This window comes from Hylobates moloch, unplaced genomic scaffold (assembly GCF_009828535.3).
Source record: "Hylobates moloch isolate HMO894 unplaced genomic scaffold, HMol_V3 SCAFFOLD_24, whole genome shotgun sequence".
Classification (NCBI taxonomy): Eukaryota; Metazoa; Chordata; class Mammalia; order Primates; family Hylobatidae; genus Hylobates; species Hylobates moloch.
In genome coordinates, this window is record NW_026652299.1 from 799,701 (window position 1) to 819,136 (window position 19,436).

The 19,436-nt window shown below is 49.8% G+C and overlaps 1 protein-coding gene across 38 annotated transcripts in view; it reads left to right on the forward strand.

The window, feature by feature from the left end:
* The window catches only part of SUN1 (Sad1 and UNC84 domain containing 1), a 57,414-nt gene that overhangs the window by 16,610 nt on the left and 21,368 nt on the right, over window positions 1-19,436 (forward strand). For 8 of the 38 annotated variants that reach the window (XM_032145846.2, XM_032145851.2, XM_058434281.1 and 5 more), the window contains 11 exons: window positions 5,704-5,892; window positions 8,844-9,028; window positions 10,071-10,097; window positions 10,206-10,385; window positions 14,496-14,693; window positions 15,671-15,754; window positions 16,071-16,181; window positions 17,544-17,642; window positions 18,111-18,204; window positions 18,769-18,827; window positions 18,968-19,110. In XM_032145846.2, coding sequence (XP_032001737.1) covers window positions 5,704-5,892; window positions 8,844-9,028; window positions 10,071-10,097; window positions 10,206-10,385; window positions 14,496-14,693; window positions 15,671-15,754; window positions 16,071-16,181; window positions 17,544-17,642; window positions 18,111-18,204; window positions 18,769-18,827; window positions 18,968-19,110 — 1,369 coding nt within the window. Of the gene's footprint in view, window positions 1-3,897; window positions 4,416-5,703; window positions 5,893-8,843; window positions 9,029-10,070; window positions 10,098-10,205; window positions 10,386-14,495; window positions 14,694-15,670; window positions 15,755-16,070; window positions 16,182-17,543; window positions 17,643-18,110; window positions 18,205-18,768; window positions 18,828-18,967; window positions 19,111-19,436 lie in introns of those variants that run through there. The other 30 variants (XM_032145859.2, XM_032145862.2, XM_058434288.1 and 27 more) reach the window with 15 other exon arrangements.

Here is a 19,436-nt window from a genome sequence, read left to right on the forward strand (position 1 = left end):
CAGTTTACCAAGTAGAAAGGGTGACTGAAACGAAGCTTGCGTTTGATGAAATTACGGGTTAGCGCCAAGGGAAAATACACAGCTAGACAGGCCAGGGTTTGATCAGCAGGTTGAAAAACTTGTGCACCCAGCAGATGTTTAAGGCACCAGGAAAATGCTTGTGTAATTTTTTTCAGTGGCTTGTCCTTTTTTTTTTTTTCTGGAGACAGAATGTCACCCTGTCGCCCAGGCTGGAGGGCAGTGGTGCAATCTCGGCTCACTGTAACATCCGCCTCCCGGATTCAAGCAGTTCTCCTGCCTCAGCCTCTGGGGTAGCTGGGATTACAGACGTGCGCCACCACGCCCAGCTAATTTTTGTATTTTTAGTAGAGATGGGGTTTCACCATGTTGGCCAGGCTGATCTCGAGCTCCTGACCTGAGGTGATCTGCCCACCTCGGCCTCCCAAAGTGCTGAGATTCCAGGTGTGAACCACCACGCCCAGTCTCAGTGGCTTATCCTCTACAGGGTGAAAATGGAATTGAAACTGTAAGAAAATTAGGAAATATTTTAAGAAAAATACTTGTTACCAGCATTAGTCAGATCTCACATTTGATGATCGAGTTTTTAATTCACAGTTCTCGGTCACATCACACTTCCATAGCAACACACTCTGTTTTGTGAGAGTCCTGTAGTGGTTAGAACGGGTAGGCCAGCTCAGGGGAGACTGCTCCTGCCTTCAGACTGTGCAGTGTGAAACAGTGATTTGTGGTCATTTATTTTTGCTTTTCTGACCTATTTTAAATAGAGTTTTTAAAATGCCTCTTGTCTGTTTCTTTACCTTGGGAGAGCAACACTTAATTTCATTGAAATTCACAGCCTTCCTTCAGTGAGACCTGTGGGCAGACCTCGGTGGCAGCTGCAGTGGGAAATGCAGAGGGAAGGTGGGCAGGGGCTGGCCGGAGTGGTGTAGGCTGGGCTGGGAATTTGGACTCTTGGGCACTGGGAACCCTTCAAAGGTTTTAAAGGTGGGGGGCTCTCTGAGGTTACTGCGGGATAGAGGTCAGGGTCTGTCCAGGAGATGGGCGGAGTGCTTCGGGGAGGCCTAGCTCTGGATCAGGACCAGAGGGAAGGACCAGCCGCCTCACATGAGTGGAGGCCCGTGGAGCACAGCCGGAGACTGGAGGTGGCGGCCTCGGGGGTGGTGGACATCAGTGCCTGGGTCCTCCTGGCCCTGGGCTGGCCTTCCACAGCCCTTGCTGCCTCAGCCGGCCGGCCTTACACTGGGTCCTTACACTCGGCTCTTTTTCCTTTCCTCAGGCTCCTTGTAGCCCTGGCCTCTTTTCTGAAAGTTCCGCTTGTCTTCCAACCCTCCCCACACAGCTGGAAGGTGGAGCGGCCGTTCCCGGTGGCTTTCCGTCTCCATCACTTCCCTTGTCTTGATTCTTAGCATTCAGTAAACACTGAAAGGATCGTCCAGCATCCTGGCCACTCACTTTCTTTAATTAAAATTTTTTTCTCTTTTGGGAGCCAGGCGCAGTGGCTCACGCCTGTAATCCCAGCACTTTGGGAGGCTGAGGCGGGTGGATCACTTGAGGTAAAGAGTTCGAGACCAGCCTGGCCAACATGGTGAAACCCCGTCTCCACTAAAAATACAAAAATTAGCTGGGTGTGGTGGCGCGCGCCTGTAATCCCAGCTACTTGGGAGGCTGAGGCAGGAGAATCGCTTGAACCCGGGAGATGGAGGTTGCAGTGAGCTGAGATGACACCATTGCAGTCCAGCCTGGGAGACGGTGTGAGACTCTGTCTCAAAAAAATAAATAAAATAACATTTTTTTCTCTTTTGGAAAATGATAACATGCAGGTTGAGAGAATAGTGACAAGCCCATTTGCCGGCCACTGGCTTCACCAGTGATGCATGCGGGTCTTCCGCCCCCACCCAGCACTTGGGAGCCTCTGCGACCGGTGCTTCAGCTCACGGGTTCCCCAGCCCGCTGTCCTGCACCAGTGGCCTGGCGCTCTTCTCGCTGGGACAGGGTGGGCCCAAACACTTCCTCTCAAGTTCTCCTGGAACTTCACTGGATTCTTTAAAGCCAGTCTCTAAAAGATAATGATATATTTAAAATAACCCAAATACCACTATCATCCCAGTCATTTAAAAGGGCTTCTTAATGTATTTAGTCCGTGTTCCAATATCCCAGATCCTTGAATTTTCTCTCCCACAATTAATTTTTTTTTAAATTAGCCTAAACAGGATCCTCATGTTGCACTGGGTGATTTCCCTCTTAAGTCTCAATCTGTAATTCTTGTCAACTGGTAGTTAAGTCTGGAAGTGCAGTCATTTTTTTGGTTTATTTCTTTATTGGCGTGACTCTGTGACAGATGGTGTTATGGGATGTAGCTCCCTGTCACAGCTTGAGTCCGTGCTGTCTGATGTGTCTCCTCTTTTAGCGCTGAGGCTGATTGATGTTGTCAGCTTGACCTACTCGCAGTAAAATGCAGCCATTGGCGATGGTTGCCTTGAACTTCAGGGTCAGAGGAGGACGTTTCCCGGAGCCCTCGGAACCGACATGCTGCTGCCCATGCTCAGATCCAGGGGGACTGGAGACATGAGGGTCCCACCATCCAGCCTCTCGTGGGGGTGTTGGCTGTGGAAGCCGGAAGAAGAGCATGTCCAGAATGGGGGACTTGTCAGCAGGGGCAAACGCTGCTGGACAGACAGGAAGAAGGGGCAACTCAGCCATGGAGGCCGAGGGGCCTGGCGGAAGCCACTTCAGAGCCTCCACGGGGCAAGGAGCCAGCAGAGACTAGCTGGCGCTGCAACCAGTCAGCTGCTGGGGGAGGTGGAGAGGCGTGGCTTTGAGTGGAAGTTGTTTGTTTTTTACCATGGGGTGAGCCAAGCGTGTGTGTAGATGCTGGTGGTCAGGAGCCAGTAGAGAAGCTGAAGATGGAGGAGAACGAGGAAGGGCCTCCTGCAGAGAGAGAGGAGGGAAGGAGGAACTCCATCCAGAGCACGCAGGCCTGGCTCGGGATTACTTTTGCATCGCTTCAGGCAGGAAGGGTGCGTCAGGGTAGAACATGAGTAAACGTATGAATACGTTCATAGGAATAGATTGATTATGCGGAATTGGCTCATGGAGACTGGCAAGGCCCAAGATCTTCAGGCTGAGTTGGCAAGGGGAGACTCGGGGCAGCCGATGGTGTAAGTTCCAGGCCAAGTCCAGAGGCCCAAGACCCAGGAGAAGCACGGTATAGTTCCAGTTTGGAGGCCGGCTGGCTCAAGACCCTGGAAGAGCTCGTGTTCTGGTTGAGTCTGAAGGCAGGACGTAGCTGGCGTTCCAGCTCCAGGCTGTCCAGCAGGAGGAGCTGCTGCTTCTTAAAGCCTTCGCGTTCTGTCCAGGCCTTCAGCTGATTGGAAGGCAGTCTGCTTTCTCAGTGTTTTGATTTCAGTGTTACTGTCATCCAGAAACACCCTCACAGATACACTCAGAATAATGTTGGAGCACATATCTGAGCACCCAAGGCCCAGTCAAGTTGACACATACAGGTAACCCCTGCAGAGGGAAAGGATGAGCGTGGTCAAGGAGGAGGCAGTTTTCTGATGACATTTGGCTTTTCTGGGAAGAAAAATGCAGGGCATTTCCGACAGAGACCGAGAGGTGGAGGAAGAAGGTGGTGACGTCAGACATGGGGTGGATGGAGGGGTTCTGAGAAGGCCACTGAGGGCTGGGCACACATGGATGGCCTGAGGACTTGGGGACTGCGAATCATGACACACTCACACCTGCAACATGGTGGGTGAGCTTGAGAGAAAGCATTGGGGCCCACCCCGCCCCGGCAGGGAGAGCGGCAGGCCACTGGGGCAGCAGGACAGCGGGCTGGGGAACCCTCGTGAGCTGAGGCCCTGGTCGCGGAGGCTCTGAAGTGCTGGGGTGAGCGGGGGTGCACGGCTGGAAGAGCTGGTGTGAGTGGGGGTCCGCGGCTGGAAGAGCTGGGCGAGCAGGGTTCTGCGGTTGGAGTCGGTGTCAGGGCACAGCTGCCACACTCTGTGAGCAGCGGTCTGAAGCACATCAGTCTCAGACACGTGGACTGTGCCCCTTTTGGTCCGGCTCACCTGAGCTGAGTTAACCTTGTGTGCCCTTGTCGGGCAGGTGCTGTGGGTCCAGGGATGCTTGGTATCTGTCTCTGGTTTTCAATTGGAGTCAATTTTTTTCAATCTTTTGATACAAAGTACATCTAAATAACACATTTTTAAAAGAACAGTGCATAACTAATGAGAGAGAGACGTTAAAGCCTAGTGCTCTTAAAGGTGAGATCTCTAAGTTATCTTCAGAGTTTTTGTCAGTCTTGTCTCCTCGTTCTGTCACTTAATTCTCTCTAATCCTAGACTGGACACCTCCGTTTGAAATTTTGTGTTCCCCCAAACATTGCAGAAAAGGTAATAAAGTGCTTTAATACGATAGCCTACTGGGCTGCGTTGCGTCCTGGGACGGTGCTGGGCCGGCATCCGTGTCCTCCTGTCTCCACTGGACACTGGTGTCCTCTCGCAGGGCTCTGGGCATAACCTGTCTGTAGGAACCATGTTACGGGTGGTGGCTGGGTTCACAGGTTTTCTTAAACTAGAATCACAATTGTGTAAAATATTCTGCTAGAAACAAACGCTTCTTGAGATGATACTGAAATTCTGTCTGGCTTCATAACAGTCATCAGCATTCAACATAGCCTAGTGCAGTCTCTCTCTCGTCCCCACCTCAGTCTCTAAGTTAAAGAAGAACCTCTTTCTTAAATTGTGTGTGGTGACTCGAAGCAGTTTGTATTAACTTACTGTTGGTCATGAACGTGTGACAGGGTCTAGCTCTGTTGCCCAGGCTGGAGTGCAGTGGCACAGTCATAGCTCACTGCAGCCTCAAACTCCCAGGCTCACGCAATCCTCCTGCCTAGGCCTCCCAGAGTGCTGCGATTGCAGGCGTGAACCACCGTGCCTGGCTCATCTTTTTATTTAATTACATTAATTAAATAATTATATGGAAGGTATTGGAAGTGACTTTCCTTTGGTCACAGGCTCAAAGCAGTTGTGAATTGTCTCAAGGCTTTAGATAAATTCTAAATTTAGAAGGGGAGCGTTGATGGCTCGATCACTTGGCCTCCTCTCCTGCGTGGATTCATTCTACAATGCACCGGTGTATTGGATTCAATCTCACGTCCACATAGTGTTGACTAGGAAACACACGCTGATGTGTTTATAGCGAGGACGTAGGTGGGGACTCAGGGCTCTAGCATATGCCATCAAGCAGTTCTTAGGGTGAGTTGTAGACACTAGGCCCCAACATCTGGGAATGTTCTGTCCTACGTCTGATGTGCAGGGAGAGTGGCTGGGGCAGATGTCAGGAGCCGATGCTGGCTGACCTATGTGTCACCGTACAGTCCTACACTGATGTGAAGGGAGAGTGGCTGGGGCACATCAGGAGCTGATGCTGGCTGACCTATGTGTCACCGTACAGTCCTACATCTGACGTGAAGGGAGAGTGGCTGGGGCAGATGTCAGGAGCCGGTGCTGGCTGACCTCTGTGCCACCATACGTTTGCTTTAGAGTGAGGTTGTCACCCAGTAATAGTTGCTCTTGAAAATCCACAATACATTGCACTTTCAGTTTATGATTTGTTCATTTTGTTTCAGAATGGGGGCTGTAAGCACTGTTTTACCTCTGATGAGTTTTTTCCTTCTAGTTCCAGTTATTCTTCAGATGCTCTGGATTTTGAGACGGAGCACAAATTGGACCCTGTATTTGATTCTCCACGGATGTCCCGCCGTAGTTTGCGCCTGGCCACGACAGCATGCACCCTGGGGGATGGTGAGGCTGTGGGTGCCAACAACGGCACCAGCAGCGCTGTCTCCCTGAAGAACCGAGCGGCCAGGTGAGCACCGCTGCGCATCCTCTCCGTCTGATCTCTAACACCAGTTAAAACCAAGCTTCCATACTTTTTGGTCTGTAAAGCCACACCCTGTCTCTTGAGCTTAAGGATATGTGCGTGTATGTGCGTGTACAGGCACACAAACCCGCCATATAAAGTGGTAGTTTTGCTGTAAATAAAGACCGAAAGGAACTCTGGAATCTTTGTGGCTTGTCTAGTACTGATGTTCTGCTGTTCATGTTTCACATTCTCTTTGCTGGTGCTCTCCACGTGAAGTGCCAGCACTCAGGTCTGGAAGCTTGTGGTCCTGTGGTGGGAGCTGAGCTACAGCTGTCCTACCACATGTGTAAAGAGGAAGGAATCTTACAGATTACACATGGTGTCGTGGACGATCTCCGTGTCCAGTTCATTCTTTTTTCTTGAGACAGAGTCTCGCTCTGTCGCCCAGGGTGGAATGCAGTGGCACGATCTCAGCTCACTGCCTCCTCTGTCTCCCAGGTTAAAGCGATTCTACTACATGCAGCCTCCTGAGTAGCTGGGATTACAGGTGCCCGCCACCACGCCCGGCAAATTTTTCTTTTTTTTTGAGACACAGTCTCACTTTGTTGCCCAGGCTGGAATGCAGTGGTGGCGTGATCTTGGCTCACTGCAGCCTCTACCTCCCAGGTTCAAGAGATTCTCCTGTCTCAGCCTCCCAAGTAGCTGGGATTACAGGTGCCCACCATCACACCCAGCTAATTTTTGTATTTTTAGTAGAGACGGGGTTTCACCACGTTGGCCAGGCTGTTCTCGAACTCCCGGCCTCGGGTGATCCACCCGCCTCGGCCTCCGAAAGTGCTGCGATTACAGGCGTGAGCCACCGCGCCCGGCGCAGTTCATTCTTTAGGTCTTTATTAAAAATCTGTGTGTTAACTGACAAATACATAAAGTTTAGGTTATTTACCTGTATTTGCGTTTGTCGAGTTCATTTGATCTCTGAACTCTCCACGTGCCCACTTCTGTGCCAAGAGGGAACAAAAGTCTGCAAGATCTTTGTGCCATTTAGGGATAATAAAAGTGACAGCTTTATGTTGCCTATGTAAGAATAAGAGCTTCCGTTCCAGTCTTTCTCTTGAGAAGGAAGACGGTGGCTGTTAAGAGCGATGGCGGAATGGTTGATGGGTGGAGAGCTGCCTGGAATCTGAACGGCCGCTCCCAGCCGGTGGCTTCCACAGGCACCACAGTCATGTAGGGAGTTCACTGTGCAAAGAGTTCGATTCCCAGCCTCACCCTTGGAGACGCAGGATGTGAGTTCATGATGCAGCTGAGGACCAGCAGATCCCATTGGGTAGCTCCGTGTCAAGCACCCAGCTACCAGGGTCGCACAGCAGCCCAGTCTCTGTCACCCGGTGGCGTGGAGAGCAAGTGTGCTGCAGGTGTACTGCCACGCCGCGCTCCTGTGGCCATCGTCCTCCCTCTGCCGGGTGTCACTGCTGCCTTTGGCCTCCTGCGCTTCCCTCGAAGGGGAGGATCTTGTTCATCATCCTGTTACCATCTTGACAGTGGTAACATTCACAGGGTGTTTACGTCTGAGGGCTTTCCTGTTGTCATTTGTGGTCAGTATGAATGCAGAAATTATTTTTTGACCATCTATTCTTTTTTTTTTTTTTTTTGAGACGGAGTCTCGCTCTGTCTCCCAGGCTGGAATGCAGTGGCGTGATCTCGGCTCACTGCAAGCTTGCAAGCTCCGCCTCCCATGTTCACACCATTCTCCTGCCTCAGCCTCCCGAGTAGCTGGGACTACAGGCGCCCGCCACCACGTCCAGCCAATTTTTTGTATTTTTAGTAGAGACGGGGTTTCACCACGTTAGCCAGAATGGTCTCGATCTCCTGACCTTGTGATCCACCTGCCTCGGCCTCCCAGAGTGCTGGGATTACAGGTGTGAGCCACCGCGCCCGGCCCTTTTTTTTGAGACGGAGTTTTGCTTTTGTTGCCCGGGCTGGAGTGCAATGGTGCGATCTTGGCTCACCACAACCTCTGCCTCCTGGGTTCAAGCGATTCTCCAGCCTCAGCCTCCCGAGTAGCTGGGATTGCAGGCATGTGCCACCACGCCCGGCTAATTTTGTATTTTAGTAGAGACGGGGTTCCTCCATGTTGGTGAGGCTGGTCTTGAACTCCTGACCTCGGGTGATCCGCCTGCCTTGGCCTCCCAAAGTGCTGGGATGACAGGCGTGAGCCGCCGCGCCTGGCCTATGACCACCTATTTTTTTGTTTTGTTTTGTTTTGTTTTTTTGAGCCAGAGTCTGGCTCTGTCACCCAGGCTGGAGTGCAGTGGCATGATCTCGGATCACTGCAACCTCTATCTCCCAGGTTCCCGCCATTCTCCTGCCTCAGCCTCCCGAGTAGCTGAAACAACAGGCACCCACCACCACACCCGGCTAATTTTTTGTATTTTAGTAGAGACGGGGTTTCACCATGCTGGCCAGGATGGTCTGATCTCCTGACCTCGTGATCCGCCCGTTTCGGCCTCCCAGAGTGCTGGGATTACAGGCGTAAGCCACTGCGCCCGGCCGTGACCACTTATTCTTGCTGTACTTAACACAATTCCATCTTTACCAGCAACTTAGAAATCGTTTTTAGAAAAGGGGAGGATTACATTTATAAATCACAGCTTTTTTATTTTCAGGTCTTTTTTATTTCTAGTTTATTTTAGCTTTTAACCACTTTGGGGTCATGGTGCCCAAAATAACCTGGAAACTATTTTGTGTTTATCATTTTAGAGGGAGTTCTTGGATCCCAGCTCAAAAATTCCTTTTTTATATTAACAATTGATTCGTTACAGCAGAAATGGCATAGGAAAATGGTTTGCCTTAAAATGCTGTTTATTCCCAGATGAAGAGTTTATATTGGTCAAATGTAATCATTTTGTATTTGCTAGAAAAGATCTATAAACTCGCTGTTTTGTTTTTCTTAGAACAGCAAAACAGCGCAGAAGTGCAAACAAATCAGCTTTTAGTATCAACCACGTGTCAAGGCAGGTCACGTCCTCTGGCATCAGCCACGGCGGCACTGACAGCCTGCAGGATGCTGTGACTCGACGGCCTTCTGTACTGGACGAGTCTTGGATTCGTGAACAGACCACAGTGGACCACTTCTGGGGTGAGTCCCTGGGAGACGCAGATTGTCCCGCCTACATTTGGGGTGTTTCTCGGATTATACTGGGGAGAGGGAGGCTGTGGCCACATTGTGGGTTTGCTGCGTGACTGGCTGGGAGGAGCATCATTTAGGTTCCAGGCTTGTCCTCAGACTTGATCAGGACGCTCCTTGGAAGCTGCTTCCATGTGCGCCTTGTCGGGTTGTCATTGGGTTATGCTAACGTGTAGTGACTAGTTATAATGGGGAGATTAAGCAGCAGGTAGTAATCTTATAACTCTGTTTTTATAAATGCATTACTTTTGTAGGATGTTTGAACAAAGACAATCCAAAAACTTACCAGTGTGTTTCCAAGAAAGCTCTAAGCACTGAAGCAGCCAGGATTAGAGAGTTGTTAGAGAATGCTGCAGGGCGAGGCACTGGCGCTCAGACTTGGCTGACGTGAAGTCTGGGCAGTGGGAGCCACAGCCTGGCTGGCGAGAGCGTGGGGTCCCAAGGCTGTGCATGGAGAGGGAAGCATGGTAAAGGGCGCCCAGCCACTCATCTGCGTTCGGTTTATGTACTGGTTGGCCCTTTTGAGACAATTAGAAGATCCAGATTAGTTCCAGAGATCGCGTGTGCTAATTTTGGGAAGCCTTGGTATTCGTGTTTGTTCTGTTTTGCTCAGCTAGTGAGAGTGGTTACCAGGCAACAGAGAGGCATCTGCTGCTGCTGAGGCTTCTGCCTCGCTGAGCGGGCTGTGAGAAGATAGATGGGCTTTCCTCTCCTTCCCTCATGTTCTGCTTCCCTCCTTAGGCCAGGTGCTGTGTGTGCTGCCGTCTGTCTGTATTTTCTCCAAAGATAAGCTTTCACCTTCAGTCAGAAAGTATCTGCATATATCTGGAGGCATTTTAGGAAATAAACTGTGACCAGTGCCATAATGCTCATTTATTAACCATTGTAACCTTTAACCATTGTAACCTTTACATTTTTTAATGGGTTTTGTTCTTATTTGATAAGCTGAGCTCACAAGCAAAAATGTGTGTGTGGTTTTGTTTTTTTTTTTTAGGTCTTGATGATGATGGTGATCTTAAAGGTAATTATTTTAGTCCTTTTATTTTCGTACACTTTTCAAAATAGAAGTTTTAGTTAAGTATCTGCAGACTGTGATAAACAGGTTCCATCTACTGTTTGAAAACTTTAGGTGGAAATAAAGCTGCCATTCAGGGAAACGGGGATGTGGGAGCCGCCACCGCCACCGCACACAACGGCTTCTCCTGCAGCAACTGCAGCATGCTGTCCGAGCGCAAGGATGTGCTCACTGCGCACCCCGCGGCCCCCGGGCCCGTGTCGAGAGTTTATTCTAGGGACAGGAATCAAAAACGTAAGTCTCAGTCCTTTAAAACTCAGAAAAAGATGTGTTGTCCAAATTTAATATTTCCTTTCTGTAAGTCTCAGTGTCTGCACTAATTGTCTTGGAGGCTTAAACTCAAAATTATCCCTTGAAAGCATAAGAAGTACACCCCAAACCAGCTTTGTCCTGCCTGTCCTCTTCCAGTTTACATTTTATGTGGTTAGTAATTTTGTACCTAAAAGTATTTGAAATTCTATAAATTTGGACTTGATGCGAGCAAAAGAAAATTTCTGCGTAAGCGAAACTAATAAAACTACAGTCAGTTTCAGATGCACACCTTTGGTTTCATCAAACAGCACAGGTGTTCACGCGTACTGAAGGAATGGCTTTGGGACGCTGCTCTGGTCTGTCCTGTGAAGAGTGGTTATGCCATGTTTGTGTCGGGGAAACATTTCCCGTGGTCGCTAGCCCTGTGCTTATGGTGATGGAGGGGCCTTCGGAGAACGTGTGGGTCTGGGAAGGACACATGTGGCTCTGGTTTGTTCTGGGACAGCAGCAGTCACTGCAGGGAACCCCCTGATGTGGACAACCTCTGTCCATGGGCTTCCCTCAGAGGCGACTGGGCAAGAGTGTGGGCGTCACTGCGGGGGCCTCCTCCCTGGCCTGCAGGGGAGACAGAGCTGCAGGCCCCTTTGCGGCTTCCAGGCGGGAGTGCGATGCCCTGGGGGGCTGGGATTCTGTGCCTGTCATGACTGCCTGGCCCGGGATCTCTCACACCTGTGGCAGGAAGAAGCTGGGACCCTCGGCCGGGCTGGGTGCTGCCTCGTTCTGAAGCCCTCAGCACCTTGTCCTTTGAGCCCACGTTCTGTTGTGCTTGGAGGTGCTGGAAGCCTCAGGAGGGCAGGGCCAGGTCTGTCTTATCTACTCCGAGCCTGGCATTGCCCGGGACCTGGGGCGTTTGTCCAGTATTATTCAAATGACCACACATAATGAAGGATGACAACAGGACGAAGGCTTCTGCCCTAAGATTTCTCGCATCTTGTTTTTACCATCTTGTCTTTGTGGCCCTCACTTGTGGTTGTGTCTGCTGTGGTGTTATGGACACTGCTAGTGTTAATAAGCACAATAAGAAAGTGTGAAAGGGGCCGGGAAAGGTGGCGGGAGCAGGGCGGCACGTGGGTTTCCCTCACAGCACTGTGCACGGTGCCTGCTTGGGTTCCTCCATGTGGACCAGCACCGCTGTGCGGCCACTCCGCACCAGGCACTGTTCACGGGTGATCACGGCAGCCCCCTTTTTACAGACAAGCAAACTGGGGCTTAGCCAGCTCAGGAGGCTCGCAGGTAGGTGGGGGAGCCTGGAGCTGAACCCAGGCGTCTGACCCAGGTGCTCCCCCTTAGCCACCTGCCTCCATGAGCACTCGGCACCCCAGGGCCCCGTCGGTGCTGCACGTGAGCCCTTGCGTAGCTTTTGCGACGCACACAAGGATTCCGTGTATTCAGTGTTTATTGAGGCTGCGTTTTGAAGCATGTCATTGATAGGTTGAACATAACATTTTTCTTAGAATAAAAGCACATTCCATACACTCTACTACGGCAGAATAAGGAGGTTCACAGATAATTGAGAGAAGCTACCGAAACGTGCCGTTTTCCAAAGGCCTCCCTGCGCATGTTGTAGTAAATGTGTGTCTCTCTATGACTGACAGGATGCTGGCGGTCAGGGCCCAAGCTTAGCCTTGCAGTTGAGTGTATCTTTAGATGGAAAAGGCGCTGGTGTGGTGTGGACTGTAGCTTCCCGAAACTCATGGCGCCTCCCTGCGGACGTCGGTCTTGGGTGTTTTGGGGGAGAAAACAAGCCTCATCCTTCTCGCGGGGTTTCTGGGCTTCACACCTGCCTTGCCCTCTCAGACGAAGGCCAGGACTTGTGCGGCCCTCACTAGTGTATCACCCCGTGTTAGAGTAAAACATGTTTATCAAAGAACATTGGAAAATCAGGCACAAAGAAGAAAATGAAAATCACCTACAAGCTGCCACACCAGAAAAAAAACACACTTCCAGAAATTTCCCCTCCACATACTCACAGTCAGATTGCATGAATTGTTTGCATAATCATATTTACTTAAAATAAGCATGGCTTTCCTCAAGTATAAATTTTCCCTCCACATTTTCTTTGTTTTTGTTTTTATGTGTGTACTAATTGTAATTCTCCCTGTAAAGTGTTTCAGTACTATAGATAAAACAAGTCCTTTCCCCCACCCAATCCATCTCCTCCTGGGGGAACCACTGCTAATGATAATAGTTGAGTGGGAATTCTTACACTTTTTAAAATGAGGTAAAATTCAGATAACATGAAATGAACCATTAACGTGTGCGGCTTGGGAGTCGTCAGCCTCCCCAGTGCTGCGTGGCTGTCCCAGGGTTCTCTTAGGCACCTGTAGAACTGTGCAGTTCTGGCTTTGTCTTTCCTGAAATGCCATCACAGTGTATGCACAGTTTAGCATCTCTTTTCATTTTATATGTTAATTGAGGTTAACTTTATTCTTTTTGATGCCTGTAGTTTTTTGTTTTGTTTTGTTTTTTGTTTTGAGATGGAGTCTTGCTCTGTTGTCTAGGCTGGAGTTGTCAGCTCACTGCAACCTCCACCTCCCGGGCTCAAGCAATTCTCCTGCCTCAGCCTCCTGAGTAGCTGGGACTACAGGCGCCCACACCACACCTGGCTAATTTTTGTATTTTTAGTAGAGACGGGGTTCCACCATGTTGGCCAGGCTGGTCTTGAACTCCTGACCTCGTGATCCGCCCACCTTGGCCTCCCAAAGTGCTGGGATTACAGGGATGAGCCACCATGCCCAGCCCAACACACATTGTATCTTCTAAAGTGAGAGGTGGCACGTGCCTGTAGTCCCAGCTACTTGGGAGGCTGAGGCAGGAGGATTGCTTGAGCCCAGGAGGTTGAGGCTACAGTGAGCTGAGATCATACCACTGCACTTCAGCCTGGGCAAGAGTGAGACCTGTCTCAAATAAATAAATTAAAAAATAGGCTGGGTACTGTGGCTCATGCCTGTAATCCCATATCTTTGGGAGGTGGAGGTGGGAGGATCACATGAGGCCTGGAGTTTGAGACCAGCCTGGGCAACAGAGCAAGACCCCATCTCTAAAAAAGCAGAAACAAATTAGCTGGGCATGGTGGCATGTGCCTGTACTCCCAGCTACTCAGGAGGCTGAGGCGGGAGGATCGCTTGAGCTCAGGAGGTTTGAGACCAGCCTGGGCAACACAGCGAGACGACTTCTCAACGAAAAATACAAAACGTCACCTGGGCATGGTGGCCAGCGCCTGTAATCCCAGCTGCTTGGGAGGCTGAGGCAGGAGGATCACTTAGGCCCAGAGTTCAAGGCTGCCGTGAGCTATGATCATGCCACTGCTAGGTGACAGAGCAAGACCTTATCTCTAAAAAAAATTAAAAGTAAAAATAATAAATAGCAAAGGAGGAGATTCTGGTGCTCCGGTGTACCATTCTTAAGCTGGTGGGTCAGAGGCCATGAAGCAGATGGCTGTTTGGCAGTATCTGAATGTCCTAGTGTGTGTGTAAACAGCATTGGAGTGAAGTGGCCACGGCTCAAGTACTCTATAGATGATTGCTAGTGCGTCAGCAGAGCTGGTGGCCTTTCCCTGGGGGTTACTCCGCAGTCCAGTCTCTGGGGCCCCTCGGGGTTACTCCGCAGTCCAGTCTCTGGGGCCCCTCGGGGGTTACTCCGCAGTCCAGTCTCTGGGGCCCCCTGGGGGTTACTCCGCAGTCCAGTCTCTGGGGCCCCTCGGGGGTTACTCTGCAGTCCAGTCTCTGGGGCCCCTCGGGGGTTACTCCGCAGTCCAGTCTCTGGGGCCCCTCGGGGGTTACTCCGCAGTCCAGTCTCCGGGGTCCCCTCGGGGTTACTCCGCAGTCCAGTCTCTGGGGTCCCCTCGGGGGTTACTCCGCAGCGCCCTCTCTGGGGTCCCCTGTCCACTGCCAGTTGGGCTCTTCCCCAAGTGATTATCTTTGGTGTCCATTCTAAAAGTGCCTGAAATGAATAATTTGGCTACCTGACTTATCAGGAAGTAGATACTGGCTTTATGGGAAGAAATAACACATGTTCATGATTTTTTAATAGGCGGTGCGTCTTTCTACGTGAATAGGATTTTGTGGCTGGCCAGATACACTGCGTCATCTTTTTCATCATTTTTAGTTCAACTTTTTCAAGTGGTTTTAATGAAGCTCAATTATGAATCAGAAAATTACAAATTGAAAACTCATGAATCAAAAGATTGTGAATCCGAAAGCTATAAGTCAAAAAGCCATGAATCAAAAGGTATTTAAATATTTTTCCCTCCTTTTTCCACCAGTCACACTTTCGCGGTGGAGAAAGTGCTGTGACTTTCCTTGCCAGGCGCCTCCCTGGCTGCCTCCTCCTGCAGTCTTGGTGCTGGCCCTCTCCTGGCTTCCCTGACTTTCCTTGCCAGGCACCTGCCTCGCTGCCTCCTCCTGCGGTCTTGGTGCTGGCCCTCTCCTGGCTTCCCCCCTGGATCTTGCATCTCTGGGAGCTTGTGGAACTTTTCGTTTCTTCTGTGTGTAGTTTGGTTCCCTCAGAGCTGATCAGTGTTGAAACATCTTTAAAGTTATTTCTTAAATGAAAAGTTAATGTGCTCAACTTTTGATTTTTATTACCTTTTTAAAGCAAAAACTTTACCTGAGTGGTATTTAGAACCTGTTTTTTCAGAACCTTTTTTCTTTTTGAGACGGAGTTTTTCACTCTTGTTGCCGAGGCTGGAGTGTAATGGCACGATCTTGGCTCACCGCAACCTCCGCCTCCCAGGTTCAAGTGATTCTCCTGCCTCAGCCTCCTGAGTAGCTGGGACTACAGGTGCACACCACCACGCCCAGCTAATTTTTTGTATTTTTACTAAAGTGGAGATGGAGTTTCACCATGTTAACCAAGATGGTGTCGAACTCCTGACCTTGTGATCCGCCCGCCTCAGCCTCCCAGGTGCTGGGATTATAGGCTTGAGCCACTGCACCCAACCCAGAACTATTTTAAGCAGGCCAATGCTTGTATTGTTTGGGCCACACATACGATTCAGCCAGGGGGTGGAGGCCTTTCACGTCTCTTCTCATGGCCTGGGCCCTGTCAGCGGCATTCACCTGTGTGGTAGGAGCCATCGGCTGTGTGAACTCTGTGGAAGTGGCTAGCCTAGCACATTCTCTGATCGTGTTGACTTCATCAGGGTGCTTGAAGCACTTGAGCTTGGCGTCGGTGAGTTCCCTAAGCCTCTTTTGCGTGTGTTGCAGCTCATGCCAGTTACTATGGGAGAATGAATGTGAGAGAGGTTCTCAGAGAGGATGGCCACCTCAGTGTAAATGGGGAAGCGCTGTGTAAGTATGGCTTCGTTTTCCTGTGGGCGTCGGTCGTGGAGTTGGTCCCACACGCTGTCATGTTGGGCACTAGCAGCAGAGAATGAACGGCCCGTATGACATGGTGGTCCTCACTGATGACGACGGGCTGATAGAGCTGCTGCTTAAGTTCTCATCACAGAAGCTCATAGCCACCAGATTGCATTTGCTTTGATTGTTAACTGTCTTGTGTGTAATCCAGTTTCCTAGTTTTTTCAGACTGCCATTGCTATGCACAGTTGAGATGGACAGAGTTTGCTTGTGAATCCGCCACACTCACTGCTTGTCACACCTGCAGGCAACGACTGTAGGGGCAAGAGGCACCTCGACGCACACACAGCCATCCACTTGCAGTCGCCACGGCCGCCCGGGCGGGCAGGGACCCTCCAGCACATCTGGGCATGTGCAGGTTGTCTCTCGCCCCGTCTCCGTCTCATCTCGCCCTGTCACCATGCTATTTGTGTCTTGTGTGGTTGTGCTTGGAATTCAAGTGCTTTAAAGTCTTGCTGTAAAGACAGGAATAGTATTAACTTTGGTTTAAAACAGGGTGAATCTCTCTCGAAAAGCTTCCTTGTAAATTTTTTTTTGGAGGCGGAGTCTCACTCTGTTGCTCAGGCTGGAGTGCAGTGGTGCAATCGTGGCGCACTGCAGCCTCCACCTCCAGAGTTCAAGCAGTTCTCCTGCCACAGCCTTCCAAGTAGCTGGGATTACAGGCGCCCGCCACCATGCCCAGCTAATTTTTTTGTATTTTTAGTAGAGACGGGGTTTCACCGTGTTAGCCAGGATGGTCTCGATCTCCTGACCCGGTGATCTGCCTGCCTCGGCCTCCCAAAGTGCTGTTGGCATCTTAAAAAAAAAAGTTAGTTTCAAAAATAATTGTCTCACCTGCTAATGAATAAACATAAAACAATTGATTTTTCTTTAAATTCTCATAAGCCATATTTCTTTGCATGTCAACCATGTTGTAATTACATAGTTGCAGGAATTAACATGCAGATGTTAAGTCACTGTGAGGAGAGAACCACTCACAGTGAGAACTGGAACAAAACTTACTTTGGGAGGCCGAGGCGGGTGGATCACTTGAGGCCGGGAGTTCAAGACCAGCCTGGCCAACATAGCAAAACCTGTCTCTTAAATTAAAAAAAAAAACAAAACAACAACAACAACAACAAAAACTGGAACAAAATGGATTTCATGAGCAGTTTCCTGCTTTTTGTAATGTGAGGTTTGATGCTAAGTTGATTGTGGCGCATTCCGTCATCCGGCAGTGCTGTGTTCCCATTCTGAAACACATTTTCACTAGAAAATATTAGCCTTTAGAATAATGCTAATTTTGGTCTTTGAGTAATTATTTCCTCGCCTAGAGCATATGAACTGCAGGTGTCTATGGAATTTCAATCTGCTTTAAAATATGGTACGATCTTTCCAATATAAATTGTGCTGGCACCAATGGCCAATATTTGTAGGGCGGCTTCCAACCACCGCACCCTGGGGTTTTTAGGAGATGTCTGCATTTTACACCTGAAGTATCTGCAGGCAGAAGTGAGTGAAAACTATTAAAAAATAGAACTGAGCTTTTCAAATGGTCATGTCAGTGCGATATTGCCAGCACTTATAAGAGTTATTTGGCTTTTCATATTTTTTGAGGAGACTCTTCACCCACCGATGCAGGCTTTGGTGAAGTGTGTGGCATGGGCGTCCCCACCGTGCTGTCACTGCGGAGGCTGGTCTCTGACGTCTGTCTGAGGCCGCACACGTCTTCTCCGCACAGGTTACTTCTTGCTGCAGATTCTGCGCAGGATCGGAGCTGCGGGCCGGGCTGTGTCCAGGACGGCGTGGTCGGCCCTTTGGCTGGCTGTGGTTGCTCCAGGTGGCTATTTTGGGTTTCTGTGTTGCGTTCTCTCCAGAGCTTCTGGCAGCTCAGCACCTGCACTCGATGATTTACCTAACCAAGTAAAAATCTCATTTAGGCTCTCATGCTTTGACCCTTGGCGTAACGTGTCGTTCTTCGTGGTGTAGTAATGTTAACTGACTGTACTTGCTGCATGAGCACCCTTGGTTTCTCTGGGGTTGGGTCTGGGGCAAGTCCGGCTGCTTTAGTGCCCTGTGCAGAGAATGCATGGATCTGGGGCTTCCTCTCCTGCATCCTGTCCTGTGTGTTCATCAGCATGATACGTTACTGCCTCGCTTCCTGCCGTGGCGACTAGCATCACTGAACTTCTTCACCTCCAGCTTCATCTTCATGTGCTTCTAGCTTGGCCTTCACAGAAACGGTCCCTTTAGGAGCGTGGTCTTCCTAAGAGCATTTGCTTAGAACGCTTGGTGTTTTCTCTTGTAGGGAAGGCAGCCTCTGGAGTGTTCTGGTGGCTGGGGATTGGATGGTACCAGCTTGTGACTTTGATTTCTTGGCTGAATGTGTTTCTTCTTACCAGGTAAGGAAATGGATATCATGTCAGCGTGGTGCTTTAAGGAACCAATTTTGTGCCAATTGCAGGCTCTCATTTGATTTGTTATTTTGTAAGGATTTAGCTTATATTCACATAGTGTTTGTATATTTTACAAAAGTGCTTTTATATTCTTATTTTTCAAACCAACCTGTGAGATAAGAAAGGCAGATATCATTAAGGAGAACAAGTGTGCAGAGGTGAGGCAGCTGGAAGGGCCTGGGCAGGATGGGGACCCAGGTCCAGGCTTCTGCCCTGCTCCAGTTCCCAGTGGCATCAGTCACCTCAGGAGGCTGGTGATCTGAAGGGGCAGCGACTCAGGGTAGCTCAGGCCATTCCCACAGCACCAGAGAGTTGGTAACATAGGTCTCAAGGATGCCGTTTTACATGAAGGTTCTCCTGTAGGCGTCAGAAGCCTTGTAGATAAAACCGTAACTGCTTTTCTAATACTGGGGGGTGGATTTTGCGCAAAATTATCTAGAGGGGGAAGACAGATTGGTGAACCCTGACTTTCATTTTTTCTAAGTCAAAGGTTTTCATTTTTACTCCCAGGTGCCTTCGAACCATCTGCAAGTTTTTAGTCTTGCTCATCCCACTCTTCCTTTTACTAGGTAAGTCAAATCTGGCTGAGTTGCCTCCGATGGCTAAGCGATACACATACGTGTAACTTAGTGGAAAAAAATGAGCGTGTAAGTCCACGTTTTGAGAAGCGTGGCGTACCCATGTGTGTGTGGTGGTTCTTCTCTTTTAGCAGGTCTCTCCTTACGGGGCCAGGGCGATTTCTTTTCGTTCCTGCCCGTGTTGAACTGGGCAAGCATGCATAGAACGCAGCGGGTGGATGACCCCCAGGACGTATTTAAACCCGCAACTTCTCGCCTGAACCAGCCTCTGCAGGTGAGAGGGTAGAAAGGCCTCTCAGCTGGCACTGCACATGTGAGGGCTTCAGGGACACCTCCACACTGCTGTGAGCCAGGCACTTCAGTCGGGTGTCCTGTTGTAGGAAATATTTTTAAATGTCAGATAAGCAAGTTTTTGGAGCTCCTTCAGTGTTCTAAGATAGTTCAAATGCACATTGAAAGTACTCTCATGATTCAGTTAGTTTTAATTTTAAAAACATAATAGTATTCATTATGGTGCAAAGTACAGAAAGTATGGAGAAGAACATGAGAACCACCCATAGTCAGGCATGTAAGGATCAAACCTGATACTCCAGGTTTCTG